This window comes from Galeopterus variegatus, unplaced genomic scaffold (genome assembly GCF_000696425.1).
Source record: "Galeopterus variegatus unplaced genomic scaffold, G_variegatus-3.0.2 Scaffold140, whole genome shotgun sequence".
Taxonomy (NCBI): Eukaryota; Metazoa; Chordata; class Mammalia; order Dermoptera; family Cynocephalidae; genus Galeopterus; species Galeopterus variegatus.
Window position 1 is genome coordinate 498754 of NW_007726251.1, and position 23873 is coordinate 522626.

The 23873-nt window shown below is 46.1% G+C and overlaps 1 protein-coding gene across 1 annotated transcript in view; it reads left to right on the top strand.

Moving 5' to 3' along the window:
- Positions 1-18075, top strand: part of POMT2 (protein-O-mannosyltransferase 2) — a 44986-nt gene extending 26911 nt beyond the window's left edge. Inside the window, exons 10-21 of the mRNA XM_008590352.1 lie at positions 4152-4218; positions 6445-6514; positions 8563-8641; positions 9814-9965; positions 10413-10504; positions 11450-11526; positions 14660-14731; positions 15045-15104; positions 15200-15305; positions 16318-16458; positions 16638-16752; positions 17579-18075. Of these exons, the coding sequence (XP_008588574.1) occupies positions 4152-4218; positions 6445-6514; positions 8563-8641; positions 9814-9965; positions 10413-10504; positions 11450-11526; positions 14660-14731; positions 15045-15104; positions 15200-15305; positions 16318-16458; positions 16638-16752; positions 17579-17684 (1137 nt within the window). The 3' untranslated portion in view covers positions 17685-18075. The remainder of the gene's footprint in view (positions 1-4151; positions 4219-6444; positions 6515-8562; positions 8642-9813; positions 9966-10412; positions 10505-11449; positions 11527-14659; positions 14732-15044; positions 15105-15199; positions 15306-16317; positions 16459-16637; positions 16753-17578) is intronic.
- Positions 18076-23873: the final 5798 nt, after the last annotated feature.

Genomic DNA, 23873 nt, shown 5'->3' on the forward strand with positions numbered 1-23873 from the left:
CCTCCCTCTCCCTCTCTCCCTCTCTCCCTCTCCCTCTCTCCCTCTCCCCTCCTCCTCCTCCATTTTCTGCCATAAAAGACCCCTGCATTGCTGTAGAGTCACCTCATCAGATGTGTTCCCTGGACTTTGGACTCTGCACTGTTGCTGTGACTGAACCCGCCATTTGCTTTCTTGCTTCCTGTCCTTTGCTCAAGCTTTTTCTCCTGCTTGAAACATTCTTTCTACTCCCGCACCCTTCTCCCCTTTCCTCTGACAACTCCAGCTTCTTTAGGCTTCAGCTTAGCTGTTCTTCTCTGACCACTGTGACCCACCTCTCCCTGGCATTGGGTTGGGTGCCCCTGTTCTGAGAGGCTTTCTTGGCACCCTCTGCATGCCTCTGGGGTAATGCTTTTCATATTGAATCGTGAGTGCTTACTTCCTCCTGTTTTCTTTGCTGCTTGGTTGCTAACTCCTGGGAGGCTCAAGAGCCTAGCACAGTGTCTGGTACAGAATAGACAATGAGTACAATGACGTAGTTATGAGCACAGACCTGGGAACCAGGCTAGATGGTATGGGCTTGAATCCTGGTTCCATATGGAGTATGACTTTAGACAAGTTTCTTAACCTTTTTGTTCTTCAGTATCCTCGTCTTTAAGTTGGGGAAAAGGAATAGTACCTCTCTCCATCGTAAGTTTGTTGTGAGGATTAGATGAGAATAATATATGCAAAGTGCACGTATGAGGGTTAGACAAGAGTATCCACTGAATGAGTGAGTGACATTGTGTCCATGTTAGGGAGTGTGGCTGTAGTGGGTGGTACCTGAGAGGGAGAAGCAGGATAGTGGAATGGTTGGTGGGACCAAATTGGGACCACATAATCTACTGTGTTACAGTACATTTGACTTTGTTCCTTAGACATTGGGAGGCAGTGAAAGTTATTAAATGATGACAAGATGTGATTAGATCTCTAGATTAGAAAGATAACTTTGGTGAGAAAGTGATAGATTGTAAGGAACCAGTTAGGAGGTGATAGTTATGACAAAGGATGGTGAATGGGGCAAAGACTGTGAGGATAGAGGTGGGAATTGATTCAGGAAACACTTCACAGGGGTAATGTCAGGGCCTGAAAGTTGTCAGATCTGTAGTTTGGATGTCAAGACCTATGTGTGATAATGCTATTTCACCATAATTAGAAATGGAGAGGGAAGAATAGCTTTGGAGGTGGGAGGGGAGAATTTTCCTTTGTGTGTTTTAGGTTTGGGGCTTATCCCAGGAGAGAGGGTAGCATATGGGTGTTAGCACACAGTGGGAGGGGTGGTATTGCCCAGAAAGGGTGTGCAGAGAGAGGAGGGCGAGTGAAGGAATCCTGGGGAACACCAACATTTAAGGCGGTGTTGAAAGCCTCTCAGAATGGAGCGAACAGAGGAGGATGAGAAGGAAGGAATGAATAGGGAGGTTGGAGGAGGTGTGGAGGAGAGTACAAGGGAGAGAGGGACTCTGGGTGGAGGAGATGGTTAACAGTTCAAGTGCTGCAGAGACTTCAGAGAAGGTGAGGCCTTTGAGTGGCAAAATAGTCCTGTAACTCTGACAAGGATAGTTTCAGAGGTATGAGAAGGGCAGAAGTCTCAGGGAGTAAATGGGAGGTAGGAAGTGGAACTGCAGGACAGATTGTACTGAAAAGCTTGGAAGTGAAGTTTCTCTTCTTACAAAATGACTATTATCTTCACTTCGCAAAAAATTGTGCTTCTCAAAATGCTTTCTTATTATTTCCTTTTTAGTCACTGGAAAGTTGACCCAGGGTGTTGGGTTTTAGTATTAGTTTCTCATCACTTAACACTGACCCAGTGGTTCTCAGCCTTGGCACTTCAGAAATAACTGGAGAGCTTTTAAAAAAATTCTGACGCTTGTGCTGCACCATAGAGATTCTGATTTAATTGATCTAGGGTGGGGCCCATGCATTGTGCATTTTTGGTTTTAAGCTCTCCTGATGATTCTAATCAGGGCAGAAAACCACAGCTGGCCATTCTATGGTGATACCTTGCTGCAGGTGTCATGTAGAAGATAGTAAAGTTACAGATGTGGTAACCAGGAACATCTACACTGTGCAAAGGGAGACGAAAGGCCAAGTTCTGAAAGACCATATTAAGCTAGTATTACACACTTGGAGCCCAGGTGTGGAGTTGTGAAACCGTGATGGTGGTATAGAGAGAGTGCATTAGTCCAAGGGACAAAAGTGTCTGGCCCTGTCATTGACTGAATCTCTCAGCCTTTCTCAGCCTGTTTCCTCATCAGTAAATGGGGAATTGGACTAAAAACCTCCAGTGGACATTTCTGCCCTGCACTTTAATATCTTGTTAATGTCTCTAGGTCTTGATTTTTAAATGTTTTCAAAGCATAACATTTATAAAATAAAATTGGAAAATATGGGAGAGTATGAAAAAGAAAACAAGAGCTACACGTAATCCCAGAAGATCAGGGTTTATCTGAATACTTCGATGTACAACATTCTGCTATAATTGGATACCTGTGCTTTTGGAAACCTCATGTTATAAAAAACTCCATTGTGAAAACAAATGTTTCAGTGGGAAAAAGGGGCCATGGACTATACCCACAGTAAAGAAATAATTTTTCTTATAGGAATTTTAATAAAAATGGCTTTTGTAAAAACAAACAAAAAACACTCCCCTACCACATATATACACACAGAGTAAACACACGAGCTGAACAAAATCTAAACATCCTTGAGCAAATCTAAGCTGGATGAACTATATCTAGCTTTTTTCAGGAGTGTGGACTTACTTTTAATTTCTCTATGACCACCAACACTTTTTAGCTTCATGTATGTTCTTAATACTGTTATCACTAATTTTTTTCTGAGAAACAAAGCAAAAGCCTCTCAAACAAAGCAGCCATAATACACACAAAATATTTTTTTTCTGAATGCTAATTCCAAACCTCTTTGCAAGTAAATTGATCATGTTTTATCCAATTAGGGTTATAAAAACTCATAAGAGAGATGCCTATATTTCTGTTGTTTCCAGATGTTTCTATCCTAATTTACATAATTGGCATGATTGTATGTATATAGTCTCTATCCTGGGAGCACTAGAGTTAGCTGCCCTGCTTTGAATCCCATTTCCCCCAACTCCTAAGTTCTGTGACCTTGAGCAAATGACTTAACCTGTTTTCTTGTAAGTAATGTGGGGATAACCATAGTACCTAAGTATAAAGCTCTAATAATGACTAAGTAAGACTTGCCCAGTGCCTAGTGATAAATGGTTGCCATTTTCAGCATCAGTATTTCATGAACCTTTCCCATGCTGCTAAAAAATGCTCTGAAACATTTTTTGTGGCTGTGTAATATTCTATCCCATGTATATACTATCTCTATAGAGTAATATTTCTCTCTTACTAGGCATTCAGACTGTTTCCAGATTTTTATTGTTAGATTAATTGCAGCATTACAGATGTGTGCTTGTGAACACACATAAATTTTTTTAAAAATCAGTGTGTACAACAAAATGGCTGTGGGTTAAAACTTTAGAATGAGATATTTATGAAGCTTTTTAGTTTCATTGGCCACATTATAGAAAATATAACAGCATGAATTTTTCATTTTAGAAAGTTGGAAGCATAGTCTTAATTACCTATTAGTTTTTTGGGGTTTTTTTGTCCTTTTGGAGACCGGCTGTACCGCACTCAGCCAGTGAGCGCTGTGAGCGCACCGGTCATCCCCATATAGGATCCGAACCCGTGGCGGGAGCGCTGCTGTGCTCCTAGCACCGCATTCTCCCGAGTGCGCCACGGGCTCGGCTCTTAATTACTTTTTAGTATGTATTAAATCCTCTTTGTTTACTGAAGACTGTTACACAAAGTATCCTGGTTCTACCCTCTAGAAGGCTAGAACTTTCAGGACAAGATGCAGAGATACAAAGAGACAAATCAAAAAGGCTCTTAAGGGATAAGGCCTCTAAATGCAGAAGGAAGGTGAGAATTTCACTCACCAGTGCTACTTCTGAGCCCCATTGCTAAATGTGGCTCCTTGGGTTGGTGGCTGGGAATTCTGAAAAGAAACTTAAGCAGTGGTGGTTTGGTGTTGATTATCCTTGGCCAGCTCTGCTGATAGTGATGTTATTCTTCCTCCCACCTCCTCTTTCCTCCATCCCTGCCTAGGTCACCACCTATTTGCACAAGGACTACAACAACCTGTGGATTGTCAAGAAACATAATACAAACTCAGGTAATGTGGTAAGGAATGGATGCTTCTTGTGTTATTATCTACTCTGTACCCTCCTTAACTTTTCTCGTGCCTCCATAGAATGATACTGAGATGGGCTGTCCTGAGCATTTTTGACAATACCTTTACTGATCTCAGTTATCTTTTCAGCAATTATGTATTGAGCACCTACTGTGTTCAACAAGTGGTGTTGTAGGCATAGGGGATAAGCAATGAGCCAAACAGGTAAGATCACACTCTTAGAGCTGTCATTTTGAAGCCAGAGAACAGGGTCATGGCTCAGACTTAATCAAGGAAGAGATCACCTGAGCATGCTACCAGGGGCTGGCAGTAGCCCAGACTGAGGGCCCTTGGCGGCTGCTCTCATCTCTACCATAGAGCATACCATGCCTTGCAGACCCTAACATCTACTGCAGCTCAAGATGTCTTGATAACATAGATTGCCCACTGCTTATTCCTGGCCTGGGGTAGTCAGTTAGAGATCTGAGGGTCTGCCAGCCCTGCAACTGGGCTAGTTAAGGCTGGTGCCTAGGACGTCACTCGATGCCTGCTGATCTGCCCTTACTGGCCTAGGCAAAGTAGGTCTGAAGCTACTCAGGGCTTAGGGCAGGAGCAGGAGCTCTATCCAGGTCTTCCTTTCCTTGGTCAGACAGCTAGCTACCTGAAGGCTGTGCCTCCTGCTGAAGCTAAGAAGAGAACAGAGGGCATCTTCCTTTCACCTTCCAAGCCTGTCATCACTGCTGATGGTCCTCTTTCACAGGTATTCTCTGTGACTCCTCAGCAAACACTACCTGACTTAGCTGTCCCAAGTCAGCTGCTCCTGAGCCTTTGTGGAGAAGTAGGCAGCTGCTCATCTAAATTCACCTTCTTTGTCCTTTCCCCACCTCCTCCTATTGCTGTTTTAGGCTAGAAATGTGACATACACAACCACTGTCTTTGCATCCTGTTCCTCAGTAACATAAATTGTGACGCCAATGGACAGGGTCTGTTTCTACACCCTTATAATACTAGTATTGATTGTGTTTTGATCCAACAGGCCAAACATAACAGTCTATTCCAATGAGGAGTTATGAGGGAAAACCAATTTTACTTCTAAGTCACATGGGCATGAATCAAATCTTTGAACATCCCTGGTCTATTATCACATTGTGGCTTCTAGGTTAAGATGGTTTCATTTCACCCGAGGGACTGAGGATTTGTTTTTGTGAAGGCAGATAGCTACAAGTGCTTTAGGATGTGGTAACTTTATAGACTAAGGTCTTTGTGTTCTTGATGGCTATAAATCCCCTTCCACCCAGTCCATATGAAGTAAAACTTCTCTCCCTATTGACTTATTTGATTTGTCATCTTGCTAATTAATCTTTTTAAGAGACCTTAAAAGGCAGTGTAGGAATGGGCATCTCTGCAGTTGAGTTCTGTAATTCTCTTGAGAGCCAGTGATTTGCACTGGCAAATTTATCTTTCCTGTCCACTGTTTGGGACAGAAATTTGCAAGGATCCATTCCATGTTACTGTGATTGCTGCCAGATCCTTTTCCATGTCGCTGCCTTTCTAGATCCTGATTGGTCTTGACAATCCAGATGAAACAGAAGTAGTCTCTTTCTTTCATCATTTCATCATTTTCTTCACCTCACACTCAGCATATAATCACTGGCACAATCTGTGGGATTTAACATTTGATTTTGAGGAGAGCCAGGCAAATGGTCATTTGCATGGAATGAATTTTTAGAAGACTATATTATTACTACTAAAAGGAAAATCTTATTATTCAGCTTCCCAGTCTAAGTGCCAGTGGGGGCTTCAGTGCCTGTTAGATAAAGGCCACATTTCCTAGCCCGGCACATGCATTCTGGCCCCACTTGCTCATGCCCTCATCTCCTGTTTCCACTCTTCTTCCTGTGCCACCATCCTAACCTTATGAAGCCATTTACTGTCAATTAAATGAGGTTTGTTCTTTCATACCTCTGTGCCTTTCCCCAACTTGTTCACCTGACAAAATTCTCCCTTTCCTTTAAGAGTCTTTTCAAGCATTATCTCTGGGACACTCTTCTTCAATCCCCTGAGACAGTTAGAGGCCCTTCAGCACAGTTAAAGGCCGCACAGCACTCTGTTAGTTCCTCCAGTATGTACCACCATGTGGTTCTGACACTGTTTACCAGTAGGCCCCCAGTAGATAATAGCCTAGTAAATGCATGATTTCAGATAGCAATGCTTATTTCTTCTTGGCAGATCCCCTAGACCCTTCATACCCAGTGGAGTTCGTGAGACATGGAGACATCATTAGACTGGAACACAAAGAGTAAGTAAATTTGCTATTTAGGATAAATGAGTGGCATGGGCACCAAGGGTAGGGAACTCTTTTGAGGAACAGAATAAACAGAAGTCAGAGGTGAGGCTCTAGTATGTGAAACAAAGCTGCCGTGCTAGAGTTATGGAAATAGGCCAGCTGTTGCCTGCCTATTTTGGCTTTGGGGAGCTTTGAACTTTGAGCGTATCTTTTAGTTTCCCTTTTCCTAGAGGAAAAAAGAAAAAAATTTGAGTTGCCCAAAGCTGCTTCTTTTTTTTTTTTTTTTTGGCTTTTTGTCTTTTTTTTCCGAGTCCGGCAACGGATCGCAACCCTTAGTGTTGCCCCCGTACCGGACCGGGGACCGGCAACGGGATCGCAAGCCTCGGTGTTGCTCCCGCGCCTCGCTCAGCCAGTGAGCGGGAGCCGGTCGGTTTGTGGGATCCGAACCCTCGGACGGGAGCGCCACTGCGCTTCCCAAGCGGCGCACTATCCAGTGCGCCACCGGGCCGGCCCCCAAAGCTGCTTCTTAAGTGGCTAGCTTTAGAAAGGTGTAGAAGTCTGTTTCTGAGATTATGGCAAGCTAGTTAACCAATGTTCTCACTGAAAATTGTTAAAAGTGCTGGAATAATAAAAAAACTTCTTCTTAGAAGCATAAAAAACCTGACAGGATATTAAAGAGTTACCTGGCCAAAATCTAAGTGAAAAGGGGAATCCAGAGAAATAAGTGAGACACTAAAGCCACTTTTGCCTTGATCCCACAATCTTGAGTTTGGGTCTTTTGTTTTACTGCTTCTTGAGAGAAGGGGTTTTAAAGTCGAAGCTGTAGGCTCCCCCAAAGTGGTAAATATATTAAGTGATCCTTCCCCAAAATTTGGAACCCCTAAAGGCTTAGTGTAAGGCTCTATCCACCTATCCCCAGAAAAGGTTACTTTGGTACTGAGCAAAGTATTTGGGGCTTGGGTAGAGAACTATCCCTGGTTCCTGAGAAGTTGTAACTATCAGTTGATTCTCACATGGATTTGAAGCTCAAATTTATGTCACCTGGGTGGTCTTCAAATTTTTAAGCCATGAATTTAAATGAACATGATCCTAGACTGGTAATATCTCCTAGGTGCCTTGCTAAAAGCAATACAAATCCTCTTTTGGGAAAAACGTTGTCAGTCCCATAAGTAGTTTTTCAGTGACAACAAATAGTACTCAGTCAAAAATAGCAAAGCACACAAGGAAATAGGGCATCCTGCACGAGAACAAGCAGAAACAATAGACAGCAGAAGCAGCCCAGCAAAAATTTCACACAGTGGAATTATCAGATATAGATTTAAAAAAAAAAAAATCAGGGATGTATTTATATAGAAAAGTAATTAGTGATAGTTTTGTTCTAGTCAGTTGGATTATGGGTACTTAAAACAAATTTTACTTATTGATAAATAAAATTTGTTTTATTAATAAATTTTATCTATTAATAAATTATCTATTATAAATAAATTTTATTTTTGCAAATTTCTAAAAATATTATAATGAACATTTATTACTTATTATGGATAAAAGTAAGAGTTGTTATAAATAGTTAAGAAAAGCTAACTTAAATCACTCTCATCCCCACAGATCCCCACTTTAAAAAAATTAATGATGGGAGTAGAAAGAGTAAGTGGGAGTGGGGAGGTTTATCTATCTCAGGCATATGTAGATTACAAATGTTAATTTTTTTCTCCCTAAATCTGCTTCGTAAGTCAAGCATGCTAAGTGCTTCAAAGCTACCAAATGTGTGAAAACCACCAACCTCACCCCCAGCACCTGAGCTAGCCTTTTTCTTGGCATGTGGTCCAGTGCTCTTACCATCTGTCTGTCTTGGTTTGGGCTCTTCTCTCTTCTCCAGATCTCTGGATATTTCTTATGGGTAAATAGGCAACAAGTTCCTGGTATGCTGGAAAGTTCAGATTCTAATTTTTCTCATCCTAACAGATATCTCTGAATATCCTTGGTAAAAGAAGGAACATTGCACGGAACATTGCACAACTTTTTTCTTTGGGATAACGGCACTTCTCTCTTCTAACTTCTAGGACGTCTCGGAACTTGCATAGTCACTATCATGAGGCCCCGCTGACCCGGAAGCACTATCAGGTCACTGGCTATGGCATAGTAAGTGAGCAGCTGGGGTGTGAGCAGGATGTAAGGTTGCGGGGCTTGACTCAGGGCCATATGGTGGGACATATCCTCCCCAGAATTCTGGAATGTTCCTAAGGATTGGAGGCTGCACAGGGACTCTCTTAACATTTGGTAGCTTTTTGGCTTGGCTTGCTGTGGGAAAATCAGGCTATGAACTCTGTTTGTCTCTCTCTCTCTTTGTGTAATAACCATACCATTTATATGTTCTGATACTTAATAAGTGTCAAATATGAATACTATTTGGGTCTCTTTTAAAATCACATTGGACGTAGAAGCCCAGGAACCACAGTAAGGCCCCAGATGAATATGTAAGTTTATCTTTTGCCAGATCCCAAATTCTCATTGGCTTTATTTTTAAGGACCACTTCCCTGTTCTGCAGAGGGACGTTACCCATGTAGCTTTTCTATTTTACTACCTCAGGGAAGACGCAGCTTATAGAGTAAAAGCTCTGTGAGTACTTATGGCTTGGGAAGTAATTGAAGACAAAAACAACTAGTGGAAAACTGTATTATGACTGTCATTTACATTCCCTTCCAAGGCCTTTGGTGTTTTGTTTTGTTTTTTTTCCAGTAAAAACTCTGGGTTCCTTAAGGTGGATTTCCCAACCCTCTTTCTATTTGCTCATCCCACATTGTACTATAGCCAAGACTTTAAGCTTCCTAATCTTTTTTCCCGTGGGCATCTCTGAGGAGAATTAGACACAACTGTCTTAATTTTCAAAGTGTAACATCCAGGCCAGACCATGCTGGCTTGGATGAGAGAGTATTCATATGGCAAAGTAATGGATGCAAATGGTCCAGATCTATTTCTGTGGGCTCATGGTGATGTTTTGAGTTTGGTTTAAGGGCAAAAAACATCTATTTAGTGGTTAAACTGTAGTCCCATAAAGTGAAGAATTGGACTTATGGCTTCAGGAATCATATTCCTTTTTTTGGTTGTAATAGTGCATGCTGGGGCAGTGTCAATCACATGGGATATTTCTATGGCTGCCTTGTTCCTTTTCCCATCTCAGTCATTGAGGCTGATTTGGTCTTTGATTGTTGTAATATGGTTGCATCAGAAAGGGTGGCCATTTCCCTTTCTGATACCTTTCCTCTAAAGTCATCTCACTTTCTTTGTATTTTTTTCTTGGTTTATGTGACAGAATGGGACAGGAGACTCAAATGATTTCTGGCGGATTGAGGTTGTAAACAGAAAATTTGGAAACCGGATCAAAGTGCTGAGAAGTCGAATTCGCTTCATCCATCTGATCACAGGTTGTGTCCTGGGCTCCTCAGGAAAGGTTCTGCCCAAGTGGTAAGTCTCTGGGGTTTTGATGTCCCATTTGAGGCTTGTGCTTTTCCTTTTACACTACAGGGAGTGTAGGAGAAGCTTATGGTTCCCAGTGGTCATTGTTCTCCTCATGTTTGCTTTTTCTTAGTGGTAGGTGGAGGTAGAAGAGGCATCAGGTGTATTATGGAGCACAGAGGTCCAGGGTAGCTTTGGTGTTTTATGTGTTCTAATATTTGAACATTCGTACATCTGGCTTGTGGTTATAACTCTCTGAGTCTATGTCTCTTTCTAAAATGCAAGTGCCATATGCTAGACTACTCCTAGGATAGTTGTGGAATATAAAAGTTTAAGGTTGAAAAAATAATGGCCACCAGGTTGAGAAGAGGGGTTCCACAGATTTAAGAGCAATAGACAGGGCTACTTTGTTGGATTTCAGGTCTTCCAAGAGATATCCATGACCTCTTTTCACAGGGGCTGGGAGCAGTTGGAAGTTACTTGCACTCCGTACCTAAAAGAAACCCTCAACTCCATCTGGAATGTGGAGGACCATATCAATCCCAAATGTGAGTGAGGTCATTTCTTGGGCTGGGTCTGAACATTTTTAAGAAACTCTTACCTTAGAAAAATAAACCTTCATAGACTCTGCTGTCACTTCATCTTATCAGTGCCATTTTCTACGTTTTTTAAGCCTAATCTCTTCATATGCATTGTCTGTATCTACATAGCTAGCTCCTTTTTTTCTCATCTAATTCATCCTTAAATTCCACTCCCTAAAGTGACCAATGACCATCTGCAGGTCCATCTGTTTCATCTCTTTGTGCTCTTTTATCCCCTGCACCATGGGTACCTCCTCACCATCTAGGCTTTGGAGCCGGCTGGTGCTTTCCCTTTATGCGCCTGTGTAGAGTTCCTCCTCTCCCCAACATCCAGCCAACACTTTTACATCAAGCAAGACCACAGCCTTGATCTGATCCCCACACTCCTACTGTCAGACTCCAGTGTGACATTTCCACTTCAGTGTCAATTTCAACTCAGTGAGTCTTTAGATTCATCATTTGTTTTCCTGATCTACCCCCTTTAAGCTTTTGCTTGATTTCTCCTTCTCTCCATGCTTTCCATTTTGTTCTTCTTACCACCTAATTAACTAATTTAAACAACTCTTTATTGAGTATGCCAGGAACCATGTGGGGCCCTGTGGCTGTAGTGGTGAGTGAGATAGACTTGGTCTGTGTCCTCACAGCAGCATTTGAGCCAGTGCCATGTTGAAGGATGATGGTGCCAAGGACTGTTGGAGGACCAAGGGGGGAAGCCTTGTCGTCTTTTTCCTCTGTGTTTCTCAGAATGCCTGATGAGGGCTTAACATACTAAATAACCCACCCTCAACACTCTCACCTACTTGTCAGGAAGACTACAGTTGGACTCTGGTGGGAATATGGATACCATGGACAGACAGACTTTGAGGAGAGAATGTGTGACAAAGCTTTCTCCTGCTGTTTTTTTTTCCGTAGTGCCAGACATCAGCCTGAATGTGCTGCAGCCCAGTTTTCCTGAGATCTTGCTGGAGTCCCACATGGTCATGATCCGGGTACTGCAGCCCCTTCTCATTCCATGGCTTCTCTGAGAGCACTTGGGCAGCCACAAGTTTGGATCACAAATCAATAGCCGCAATATAGATCCACTGCCTCCTTGGAGGGCTTTGAAAGTGTCTTCACTTACTGGTTTACTTGATCTTCAAAGATATTTCCCTTATCATAGAATGGAGATGATGGTGGTGGTGGTAGTGGTGGTGATGATGATGATGCCAGTGAACACTCATGCTCTTATGTGCCGGATACTACTCTAAGCACTGTATACTAACTTGTTTAATACTATTACAGTCCTATGGAGATTGTCATTCCCAGTTTACAGATAAGGGATCTGAGGCACACAGAGGTTAAGCAACTTGCCCAGGGTCACACAGCTTAGCGTAAGAGGTGGATCCAGGCTTCAGAGCAAGGCTGGCTGGCTTTCAGAGTCAGTGCTAGTTACTCCCACACTCCTTTTCCTCAAAGTGATTTTCAAATCTGTTAAGTGGAAGAGCCCCTGAAAGTCATAGTGCTCTTGGTTGAAGATGATGAGACACTGATAGTTCATTCCATCATATGAAATTAGGATCAGTTAGGATTAATAGCTACTTTGAGTGTGTAATTTATATGCAGCATAAAATCCCAACCATGAGCCCACTCATATTCCTGTACAGAAACTGCTTAGGGGGCATGGTTGGTTCTTTTTTAAGGTTTTCTAAGATTCATTATTTGCATTCTATATCTTAAGTAGCTGACAGTAGTTGTAGCATCAAAGGTGTAAGAAAAATTGAGAGAGGAAATCTTTAAGAAAATTTTACTCACTAGTTTAAATTTCCCCCTATGAATTGGGGAACCCATGCTGCAGTTTCAGTGTTTAGTGGGCTTGTGGAAAACCTATGTTCTGCAGGAATGATATTTAAAAACCATTGTATCTCAAGCCAGGTATGTGATTTTTCACTCCATTCACAGGAGTGCGGGAAGGTGTAGCAGTTATTACTTTTCCCCTGGTAAGCTACTATCAAGTGGACTTTCCTGGAAGTGATCATATAAGCAGTACTCAGTAAATATAGATGACTTATTTCACCAGATAAAATTTTAAAAATTTAAGTTTTGTTATTTTTGCACATTGGGAGGTGACGAGTTGACATTAAGCAATCTCTGGGTCACTTCTCTGACTCTCTGCTCGTAGCTATTGTTGTGGCCTGATGACATAGCTCTTTTGAGTTTGTACCTGTCAGAGTATCGTTCTGGGTCTGTGTAGAATTTTAAGACTAGATCCAAAAAGTTTTATTTCTTCTTTCATTATCTAAGAAGTAGAGTCAAATAAGAAAAGGGAAGTAAGGGAGCTTTCTTATTTAACTGATGGAGAGTCAGGGAGAGGAGAGAGATCAAAATAAGAGTCCAGACTACAGAAACTGTTGAGGAAGGGCTCTTCTGCCAGCTGGGTGACAGAGAAGGCTGGCTTGCCTGATAAGGTTAGCTGGAATGAGCCCATCTAGATTTCAAGCATAGAGAATAACTTACAAATATGTATGCCTATAATGGTTATGGACTTTCCCTTCCTTCCATCTCTTGGTTTAGTAAAGAAGCTGGATTCTCAGAGTTTAATGTAGTGAATAGGATTCCCTTGGCTTGTTATAGTTCTGGCTGGAGTCCCTGAGTTTGGGACTGAACTGTACTGGTCTGAAGGAATTGATTTTCCTCAGCAGCTGCTCTGGCATCTGGAATGATTCATTTCTCATCCTTAGGCCCTTCAGATGGCCACAGTGATTCAGGGGCTGTGCAGCTGGCTCCTTTGCATCTGACTCTCCCCCCTACCCCCATGGCATTTTGACCACTGGGGAGCAACCCAGCCAACATACAGAGGCCTGAAAACTGTACTCAACCCTTTGATAGTTGGATTAGTAAGGTACTGGTAGCAACCCACTGAACCAGACCTTCTGGATCTTTTTTGGGTTAGACCAGTGATTCTCAATTGAGGGCAATTTTGCCTCCCAAGGGATATTTGGTGATATCTGAAGAAAATTTTGGTGGTATAACTTGAGGGTTAGGGGGTGAGGATGCTAATGGCATCCAGTGAGTAGAGGCCAGGGATGATAAACATCCTACAATGCACAGGACAGTCCCTACAACAGAGACTTATCCAGCCCAAAATGTCAATAGTGTGAAGATTGAGAAACTCTGATCTAACTCATAGCACCTGACTCCCCTTCTGTGGAAATGCCTTCTTAGTTTGTTCTGATAATGAAGCTGACCCCAGTGCTGGTGGTTAGTATCCAGGATTTGGACCTTGGTCCTTACTTTTTTAGCAAAGCCCTGATTTTACTATGTAGAATATTCTTGGCTGCTGGAGTAGAGGGGATGAGTCTGGGTCCTTCAGGCTAAAGCATGTGTTGGGAGTGATTTCAACAAGAAATACGTTCTTGGAGGGCAAAAAAACTCACTTTCTTTATGTGTAAAGCACAGGTATTCATATAATATATAAACAGAAACGCAGTATAGCTATGGTATAAAAATGTCATGGAAGTCGTTCAGGAAACAAAAGTCTAAAAAGGCCCAGGGTGAGGGTGGGGGACAAAGTTCAGAAACAGTAGGCTAAAGTAACCTTTTCCATGTCCAGCAACCTATCAGACTTTTCTGCATTTATGTTTGAAACTGGCCTCTGCAGGGAACAAATAAGTAAACTCTGATTTTATATACCCCCAACCCCCACCCTCTTGATACTCTGTCCTTGGCTCAGCAGATGGGAACATATTTTGTGCCCATTGTTTTTTGGAGGGGGGGGGCTGGCGTGTATGGGGATCTGAACCCTTTGACCTTGGTGTTATAATACCATGTTCTAACCAATAAGCCAACCGGCCAGTCATCTATATTGTGCCATTGGAAACAAGTCCCTCATTCCTCTTTGTCTTCTTTCTAACATAGAGGGTGTGAAGGGACTAGCTCTGATGGGAAATGGAGGCTGGTTTGTTTGGAAGAAATAAGGCACTTGTAGGCAGATGGACAGTGGCTGAGAAAGGAGCACCTGATTCTTCCCTGCAAGGGAGTGAGAACAGAGAGGGTTCCCCTTGACACTTGGCCGAATGTGCCTCACATTTCTGACAGCCTCTAGATCTCTGTCTTGACTCGCTTTTCTTTGCCACTTTCCTGCAGGGGAACAATGGCCTCAAACCCAAGGACAACGAGTTCACATCCAAGCCCTGGCATTGGCCTATCAACTATCAGGTAGGGGTGAGGCTAGAGCTCCTCCCGGGAAATGGAGCCAAGGAGGAGACCATTGAGACTTGGTGGGGGTGAGATGTGCTGGGGTGGCAGGGTGAGGCCTCTCCTGGGATGCTTTGGCCAAGAGAAGGAGCTTTGTTTTCTGGCCTGAGTCTGACCCTGCCTTTCCCAGAGAGCTCATGTAGAATTTGCTTGTTCTTGAACTTCCTGTCCAGGCTTCCTGTCTGTGAAAGGTGGCCAGTCTTCCTTCCCCTAGAATGGGTGTGGCTGGGGATGAGGTGGGCCCCAGATCAGCAGGGTGTCCTCTGTTCCACAGGGCCTGCGCTTCTCAGGGATCAATGACACGGATTTCCGAGTCTATCTGCTAGGCAACCCGGTGAGTGCCCGGCCATTCCCAGCTTAGGCCCTCTAGCACTTGCCTGTGGAGAGCTGCTGCTTTCCTCTCATCCTCCTGTTCTCATTTCCATGCAGGTGGTTTGGTGGCTGAATCTGTTGAGCATTGTCCTCTACCTCCTCTCAGGGAGCATCATTGCTATAGCTATGCAGAGAGGGGCCCAGCTGCCAGCGGAGGTTGAAGGTCAGGTCCCCTGGGCTCTCCCTCCCCCAACCTAGCAACTGGCAGGATGCCCACACTCCAGGGAAGGGCCTACCTGCTGATGGTGCATCTTTTGCCTTCACCACCCCAAGCTGTCCTTTCCGCTTTGCTTTTGAAAGCTAACAGTCACCAGATACCCAGTGCTGGATTAACTACTCTGCATCCTCCTAGTGACCACATAGGGTAGGGTATTACTACCCCATTTTATGGATTAGGAAACCAAGGCACAATGAGATTAAGAAACTTAACTTAGGACATATAGTTAGTAAGTGATAGAGCTGAGGCTCAAACCCAAGCAGTCTGACTTCAGAGCCTTCTCTTTAACTGCTATGCTATATACAGAACTGTCTACCTTTTCTCTCCTGCCCCCTCCCTGTTCCATGGCCCTGTCCTCTAGTGGGATAGAGAGGAGCCTCCAGGGCACAGCAGTGGGTTCCTATCATTGAGCTGCTCCTGGTAACTTCAGCTGCCAGGCCATTGACCCCAGCAGCTGAGATATTAACACAGGCCCTTTCTGTCTCTGCAGCTCTCTGTCTGAACCTAGACACCCCTTCACTCTCCCCTCCATCCTCATCTCTGACCTCATCTTTGTCCCTGTCTGCTGCTGCAAAGATCTGTGTGGCAGCAAAGATGTGGGAAGTGGAGGTAGGGAGGGAAGCTGTAGGTGTGTAGGATTATGGTTTGGTTAGAGGCTGGACTGCCTCTTGCCTAGACACCAGCATCAGGCGTCCTACTGATAGTCAGTGCACCTGCCATTGGTGCCGAGACCTTACCAGGCCAGGTATTGTCCAGGGCTCTCAAGACTTAGTTGCTCCTCTTTTCTTCCAGTTGCCTTAGGGTTTATGTTAGTCCAGATGAGGGAAGGAAGGCTCTGTGAGGTGATGTGACTTATTCAAAGTCACTCAGCAAAGAAGGGGCAAAGCTGGACTAGAGCCCAGGATCTCTGCTCCCTCCTCCCTGTCTTCTGACTGGGGCTGTGCTTCTTGGGGCCCAGGGCTGTCCCAGGTCCTGCTGCGAGGAGGTGGTCAGGTCCTGCTTGGCTGGATGCTCCATTACTTCCCATTCTTCTTCATGGGCCGGATCCTCTACTTCCACCACTACTTCCCAGCCATGCTCTTCTCCAGCATGTTGACAGGTCAGCACTCCCCACCTGGGCTTGGAGATGAAGCAGAGGGCGGGTGGGGTAGGTGAGGCCCATGGAGCACAGTGCTCAGGGTGAATCTCTGCTCTCTGACTTGGGACGGCTCCTTTCTACTGTATCCCCAGAAGTCATTCTCTGACAGGCTGGTGCTAGGTTTCTCTTCTCTCCACTAGGCATTTTGTGGGACACCCTCCTGCGGCTCTGTGCCTGGGGCTTAGCTTCCTTTTCCCTGGCCAGGGGCATACACGTGCTGGGAATCCTGAGCCTGCTCCTGGGAACTGCTTACAGGTGAGCATCCCCCTGCATCTTGCATGTCCCCCCAACATGGACTCAGTTGTGCTTCATCCCTTGGGAATCCCCTAGAGTGCTTTTAAAGTGTACTGGTGCCTGAGCCCCATCCCCAGAGGCTCTGATTGATTAGGATGCAAGTGTGGCCCAGTCAGCCACAGTTTTCAGAGCCCCCCAGGTGACCCTAATGTGCAGCCAGGGAGGAGAAGTGGGGGGCTAACTCTTTGTATTCCCTTCTTTGCCAGTGGTTGCCAGCTTTTGTACCATCGCAGCACACCTGGACGGGCACCCGCTTTAGTCACAGTAGTCCCCTAACAGAACGGCTCTTAGTGGGGTGAGGGAGAGAGTGGGAAGAGTGGAGATGGGGAGGAGTGGTGTGACTCAGAATCATTGGAAGAAGAGTATTGTTTGGAAAACCCCTTCTCTTTCCCCCACTTCTGGCAAGTCTCACAGATCCCCTGTTGAGAATCACTGGCCTTTGTGGTGGATCCTGTGACCTGGGACCTGTGACCCTCTGTCTAAGAGGGTTAAATGCACATTTTAACCGACACTCTGGGCCAAATGGCCCATGACCAGACGCCTAGACGGGTCCTTCTCCTGGGCCTCTTGGGAAGAGTCCTGTCCTTTGTTGTCATTAAGTCTATGTCTACTAAGCTCTTGGTCTACAGTAGGCCCAAATGGCAAACTCAAACAGACATGGTAGTGAAAGAGGATGGGTTCTGTAGGTGGAGGATACTGATGAGCTCCAGCAGGAGGAACTGAATGCAAAGCTCCTCACCTGAGGCTCTGGGATGCCAACTGTCTCCCTCTGGATTCTCTCTCATAGCTTCTACCTCTTCCACCCTCTGGCTTATGGGATGGTTGGACCCCTATCCCAGGACCCCCAAAGTCCAATGGCAGGACTAAGGTGGATGGAATCATGGGACTTTTGAGGCCACGGCAAGGACTCCAGGTTGGGTCCAGGAACCGCCTAAGGACAGCCAGCTGTGGAGCCAGTCTCTGGACCCTTCTACCTGTGCAGGAAGCTGCCTGAGATGCCTGAAGAATTCTGCTGCCTGCCAGGACCGAGCTCTGGGAGCGAATCTGGAATTTAATCCAGCACTAGAGAGTGCCATAGCTATGTCTGCAGCACGTACAGAGGGGACAGAATCTCTCAGGCGCATTCCCTGAGTGTGCAGCATGAGGGAGGATGAGTGTAAAAGAGGGTGGGTGTGAGTGTGTGCATGTGAGGGTACATTTGCCCATGTCCCTATGGAATATAGACCATGTAACTGTGGACAGCTGAGTGTCATAAACTCTAAGAAATAACCCAGGGCTAAGTAATATTTCTGGCATTTTTTTTACATTGGATTTGGTTTGGGTTTCTCAGATCTGTCAAAAACTCTGACCTCCAAGAGGGTCTCGAGGGCTGAGAGTGCTGACCCCACCTTGGGATGTTACCGGGGGCGGAGCAGACCATCAAAGCTGTGCTGTCCTTCCCACTGAGGAGGAGAGAACGCCGCCCCAATGTGGAGGGCCAGCTCCCTGCTGCTTTGCTGCCAAGTGTCTTCTGTGGCTGCTGGTGGCTGGACTTTCTGCTTGCCATGTGCACTGGAGTCCGGAGTGAGGTGCCCATGAACTCATCAGCCCTTGGTTCCTTGTTCTCTGGAAATGTCACACTAAGATTGGTGGGAGGAACAGCATCCTATCCTTGGCTGCTCTGGGTTCCAGGCACCATTTCTTGCTGTCCATCCCTTTCCTCTGCATCCGGCCTGGCCATGAGGGCTGGGACAGATGCAGTCTCCTGATTGTTGGGAGAGCCTTTGGGACTCTTTTTTTTTTATAAGATGACCGGTAAGGGGATCTCAACCCTTGGCTTGGTGTTGTCAGCACCACGCTCAGCCAGTGAGCAAACCGGCCATCCCTATATAGGATCCGAACCCGCAGCCTTGGTGTAATCAGCACCGCACTCTACCGAGTGAGCCACAGGCCGGCCCTTGGGACTCTTTTTTAACAGCTGAGGTAGATGAGAGACAGAACAGGGAATCTGTGTGGTGCTGGGCTGGAATCCCAGTGGGATGCCAGGGTGTGGGTTACTCTGGCCTGTATGGACTAGTGTTCCTGTCAACTGCTCGGCTTTTCCCATTTTTACTTGTCTAGTCCTCCCCTGCTGACTCCTCCCCCGCAACACACACTGTCTTGGCATTTCCCTTTCTCTCTGTTACTGTTTCTCCAGTCTTTTTCCCCAAGGACCCAGAGCACCTATAAATGCATGGCAGCTCCTACTCTCCACCACTTTGACACTCAGACAGGAAGCTCAGAGCTGCTTTTTTCGCTTCCTCCCCAAAAAGGATTAAGAAAACTCTTAGGTCAGAACCAAACCCACCCAAGGCCAGTTGTTCAGCCTGCCTCCCTCCTCTCAGTGTATGACAAAATGCTTACTTTGTCTCAGAGGACTTTGATGCTTCAGGGTTTAATGATGAACCTCTGCCACACACACTCCATCTTCACTCCTCTGTAGTTCCCAACGACTATGACAGGGTCAGAGCTCTATCAAGCATCTTTGGGAAGTGGTTGCCACGGAGACTGAAAATTGGTCCCAGGGACCAACTGTGCTACCTACTGGGTAGTGGGGAGGGAAGCTTCTGGGCCATGCTTGGATGTTCAGACCAACCGTCATTAGTGTTAATGGAGGAAATGCAGCAATGTCAAAAGCAAGGCAGGTTGGTTAATTAGATTTGGGGCCTCATGACCTCCATCTCCTGTGGCTACAGCCCTCTTGACTTCCCCCAGCAGGAAGCGCTGCCTGTGTGCTGAGTCTAGGCTGCTTGCTTAATTGCGTTCCTGGCAGGGATGGAGAAGCTCTGCTTCCCCTTCCACCCCACTGCTCTCCCTCCCCTCCTTGCCACAGACGCTGTTGGTTTCTTCTGAACTGGGTGGGCTCTCCTTCAGATAGAATGCAAGAATCCATACTTGGTTCTTGGCAAAGAAGGTGGCTGGCCATCATGATATCCAGAAGGTGGCTGATTGTCCCTTGTGCCTTCTAATTGCCCAATAGGAACCTGTGGGAAGGGAGGAGCTCTCAAGGAGGCAGAGGGGGCAGCCACTCTGAGTGAGGGGGAGCCCAGCCAGCTTCCTGCCCATCTTGCCCTCCTAATTTGGCCACACTGAGGACAAAAAGTTCTTTGGTCACTTCCACTGCTTTCCAAGGATGGAAGAAGAAAAATTCCCTGTCCACTCTCTCTCCTGGCCCACAACTTCTCTGGAGACAAGGCCACATGGGTTGATGTGACTTTGAGTGTGCAGATTCTGTTTGGAAGATGCTGCGGGGAGAGGCTGTCAGGGTGCTCACCTGAATATGGGCTCCAGCCCCCAGGAATTGGCACAAATGTGACATGTCTCCCAAACTGCTGGTGAAGGAAGAAGACATTTATCAGTAAGCCTAACCTCCAGCTGGCTTCTTGAACCACGTTTTTTTTAAAAAGAAGTTTCCAGAAATAATTGGAGGCCATTTACTTTTGTAATAAATAGCTCTTATTTTGAATGCCATGTTATTCTTATTGTACTTAATTGAATCTGACTTGCCCTCTGGCTCCTGGAAAGGCCTCCCTAAGCAAAGAAGAATGTTTTGAGTGCGGGAATCATTCCATTGTGTCTCATGCCTGAGGTGTTCTAATTCTAGCAGAGGCCCTGGGTGGGTAGGTGAGCCTGGTTACCCCTCGGGGCATTTGGGCCTTCCTGTGTACATGGTGATGTGAGTAATATTGGTTGTTATTTTGATTTACTTAAACTTACTCCAAAGTAAGAAACTGGACCTCTTATTTTTTCCTCTTTTAATCTGCCCATACGGTATAGAAAGGAAAGAGATAGAGAAACAGTTGTTCGCTTCTGAGACAGCTGAATGGCCCGGCATTGTAGTAACTTGCCATATTACTTAACAGAGGCCCCTATCTTGACAGGGGTCCTTTGTTATAAGGAATGGTGTTAAGGATCCAAAGGAGGTTAAGAACTGGCTTGAATGTCGGTCAGAAGGTGGGGCAGGAGGGGAGTAGCACTGCACTGTGAAATTGGGGGTCTTCTGGGCTGCCTATCAGCCCCCCTTAGGCCCAAGAGTAGCTGGAAGTGGGGGTGTGTAGGGGTGGTGTGAGGGGGGAGTAAGTCATGTGAATCTTCAGAAGATGGAAAATGCTTAGGCAGGTTAGAAAAGGGCCAAATAACTCTTCATTAATGGCACAGCTTAGTTTACAGAGTCTCGACACATCTGTGATGTTTAATCCTCATAAAGGCCTGGTAAAGTCAATGATGGTTTTGTCCCTGTTCTATCCATGAGAGATTAAATTACTTGCCTAAGGTCCTACGATTAGTAAATAGTAGAGCCAGGACTCGGTGCCAGGTTGGTGTTTTTCAGCTTCTCTAGCCTGGTCCTGGGACTAGAAGCAGCTTCCCAGAACAACCTAGCAGCCCTTGATACTGTGAGAAGGTCTGAACACTGAGCTCAGAGATATTCCAATTCAGCATGTTTCCTGTACATTCTGCTTAATGCATCAGCAGCTCACCTAGGGCCCTGGTCTTCCTGGTTCCCAGTGGTGTGCTGGTAGATGTTTAACAGGTTTTCTGGGAGGAAAAAAGCCCTAATTTATAGCATTTGCCGGTTTCCATGGTGTAAATACTCCCACTATGGCCTGTTTCAAGCTACCAACTTGATGTCACTGAATGAGAAGTTGGAAAGATGCGTGTAATTGGCTCTTGCAAGCCATATGAAGAGCTGGCCTCCAGCACACCAACAGCCCAGAGCCACTTACCTTGGCTTGGTCTGGACTTGGGCACAGCTCTTGTCATAGCTATGTGAGGAGGCATGGAGACCTAGAAGACGGGCCTTACACAGTGTCTGAATATGAATGCTCAAGTGCTAGTTCTTTATTATTACTAATGATAAATCGACCTCGATGACAATATTGGTTCTAAAACAGTACTTGAAGTCTCTTCTAGATTATAACCTCCTGCTCAGGTCCTGGGGAGATGCTACCAATGGAGAGGAGTTGACTTTGACTTTTTCCTAGTCCATCAAATGTGGATTCAGACTCCTGGTCTCCTGGTTGGAATACACCACCCTGACTGCTTAGGCCCAGCCAGGTTCTCAGGCCTTTCTCAAAAGGGAGCAGAGATTAGAATGCACTTAGCCCTCTCCTCCTGCCTTTTCCTGCCTCTGGGAATGCAAAGAGTGAAGCTATGGCTGTGAGTGCTAACTCTAGCACTTACTAGCTAGGGCCATTAACTCCCATTAACTCTTCAGACTCTGTCCAAGGAGAAAGGAGGCAAGAAGGGTCCGAGTATAGACTGCTGGTAGGACATGCAAGCTGGGTGGAGTGGGGGGCCGTAGACTAGCCAGGTGGCCTGCACAGAGCACCCAGCATCTGGGCACTGAAGGGTGAAGGTCACCAGAAACACATCAGGCCTTTTCTTGTGATCTGCTGCACCTGGCTGCAGGGCCATGGGATCCCAAGCTGGAAGTTTAGTCCTTTCTCCCTTCAGCGCCATTCTTTCGTGCTCTTGCTTGAGTTCTCTTGGACTCTTTAGGGCACAGGTTTTTCCAGGGTGCCCAACAGCCCTACTCTCCTGCTCCAGCCCAGAGACACGTGGGAGATGGGGAAGAGCAGAACAGGATGTACTGCAAACTCCTGAGTCCTTGGAAGAGGGAGAGCACTAGATGGTTTCATGGGGCTTGGCTGGGAGCAGGGAAGAAGAGTTCTGAGACCCTCAGTCCTGATTCAGGGCCAGAGGAGGAGTTTTAAGGACAAGGATTCAACACTATGTCTAGCACAAGGCTGGGTATGGAGCCACAGCCTGTTCATAACTGATGGCCCAAGAACACCCACCTCGTATCCATGGAACCAAAGGAGGTGGACTAAAAGTCTCCTAGAGACCTTGCCACCCAACCCCCTTACTCTGCAGTTGAGGAGACTGAGGCCCAGAGAGAAGTAGACAGAAGACAAAGACTCAGAGACTCAAGAATAATGAAAGGTAAATGAAGGTGAAAAACCTTCTTTCTAAAACCTAGGCCACTAGAACTAGGCTGGGGCCTGAGAAACTTTCATACTTGAAAGAGAAAAGTTTGGTTCTAATTGGCAGGTGGCCACCTGCAGACCCTGAGTGGCAAGCATGAGATTCTGTTACCTGACCTTCTATTTAAAAAAATAAATAGTACTTCTATTTTTAAAAAACTGTCAATTAAAAATCATGCAATAGTAGAATGTCAGAGCTTAACTCCCTCAATGTCCAGCTAGTGCAATGCTCACAGCCACTGCATCTAAGATTCCACCCTGGCCAAGCACAGCTGGGATTAGAACTAGAGCTCACAGATTTCTAAAGATGGAGTTTCAGGAAAACCCAGGCCTGGCTGAGATGGCTGCGGTCTTGGCCTTGTCCCTAAGGCTGAGAACCCTGGTGGCCCCAACATGTGCCTTTGCCCCAGTCGGACCCTGCGCTGGGGCCGAAAGTGCCCCAGCCTCAGCTTGGTCACACAGGTAGGCGACCTGGCCACCACTGGCCCGACCTCGGGGTAGAAAGGAGACAACAATCAGGCATGATTTGAGCAGAGATCAGATGCTACGGGAGTGTCAAACTCAAATGCCTCTGGACAATGAGTGGCGCTTGTGGAAATGTGGCACAGGCAGCGCCTACCGAAGTGATCAAATTCAACACAGTGCCCTCGGGGCTCCTCCCCTCAATATTAAGTGGTAATATTATCACCAGTTTCAGGATGAGAAACTGAGGCCCAGAGAGGCTGGGCGATCTCTTTTAAGATCTCAAGCCCAGGCATTTCCCAGGCCACTAGGTCGTCCCGGGCCAGAACCGGTTGCGGAGGGAGCGCCTTGCTGGTCGAGAGGGGGGCGGGGGCCGCGGTTGCTTTAAAGCGCCCCAGCCCCGGCGGCGCGGGGCGGGGCTGCTCTGGGAGCTGCTGGGCGCGGGACGCAGCGGCCGGAGCGGGGTCCCCGCAAGCGCCAGCGGGGCCAGCACAGAGGGGGCGCCTCCACCTACTGCGGGCTGCGCGCATCTGTTCACCGCTCTGGCCGGGGAAGGAGCGGCTGCTGGACCCGGCTTGGAGGAGGCACGGGGGCCGTAGGGGGTGCGGAGTGACCGAC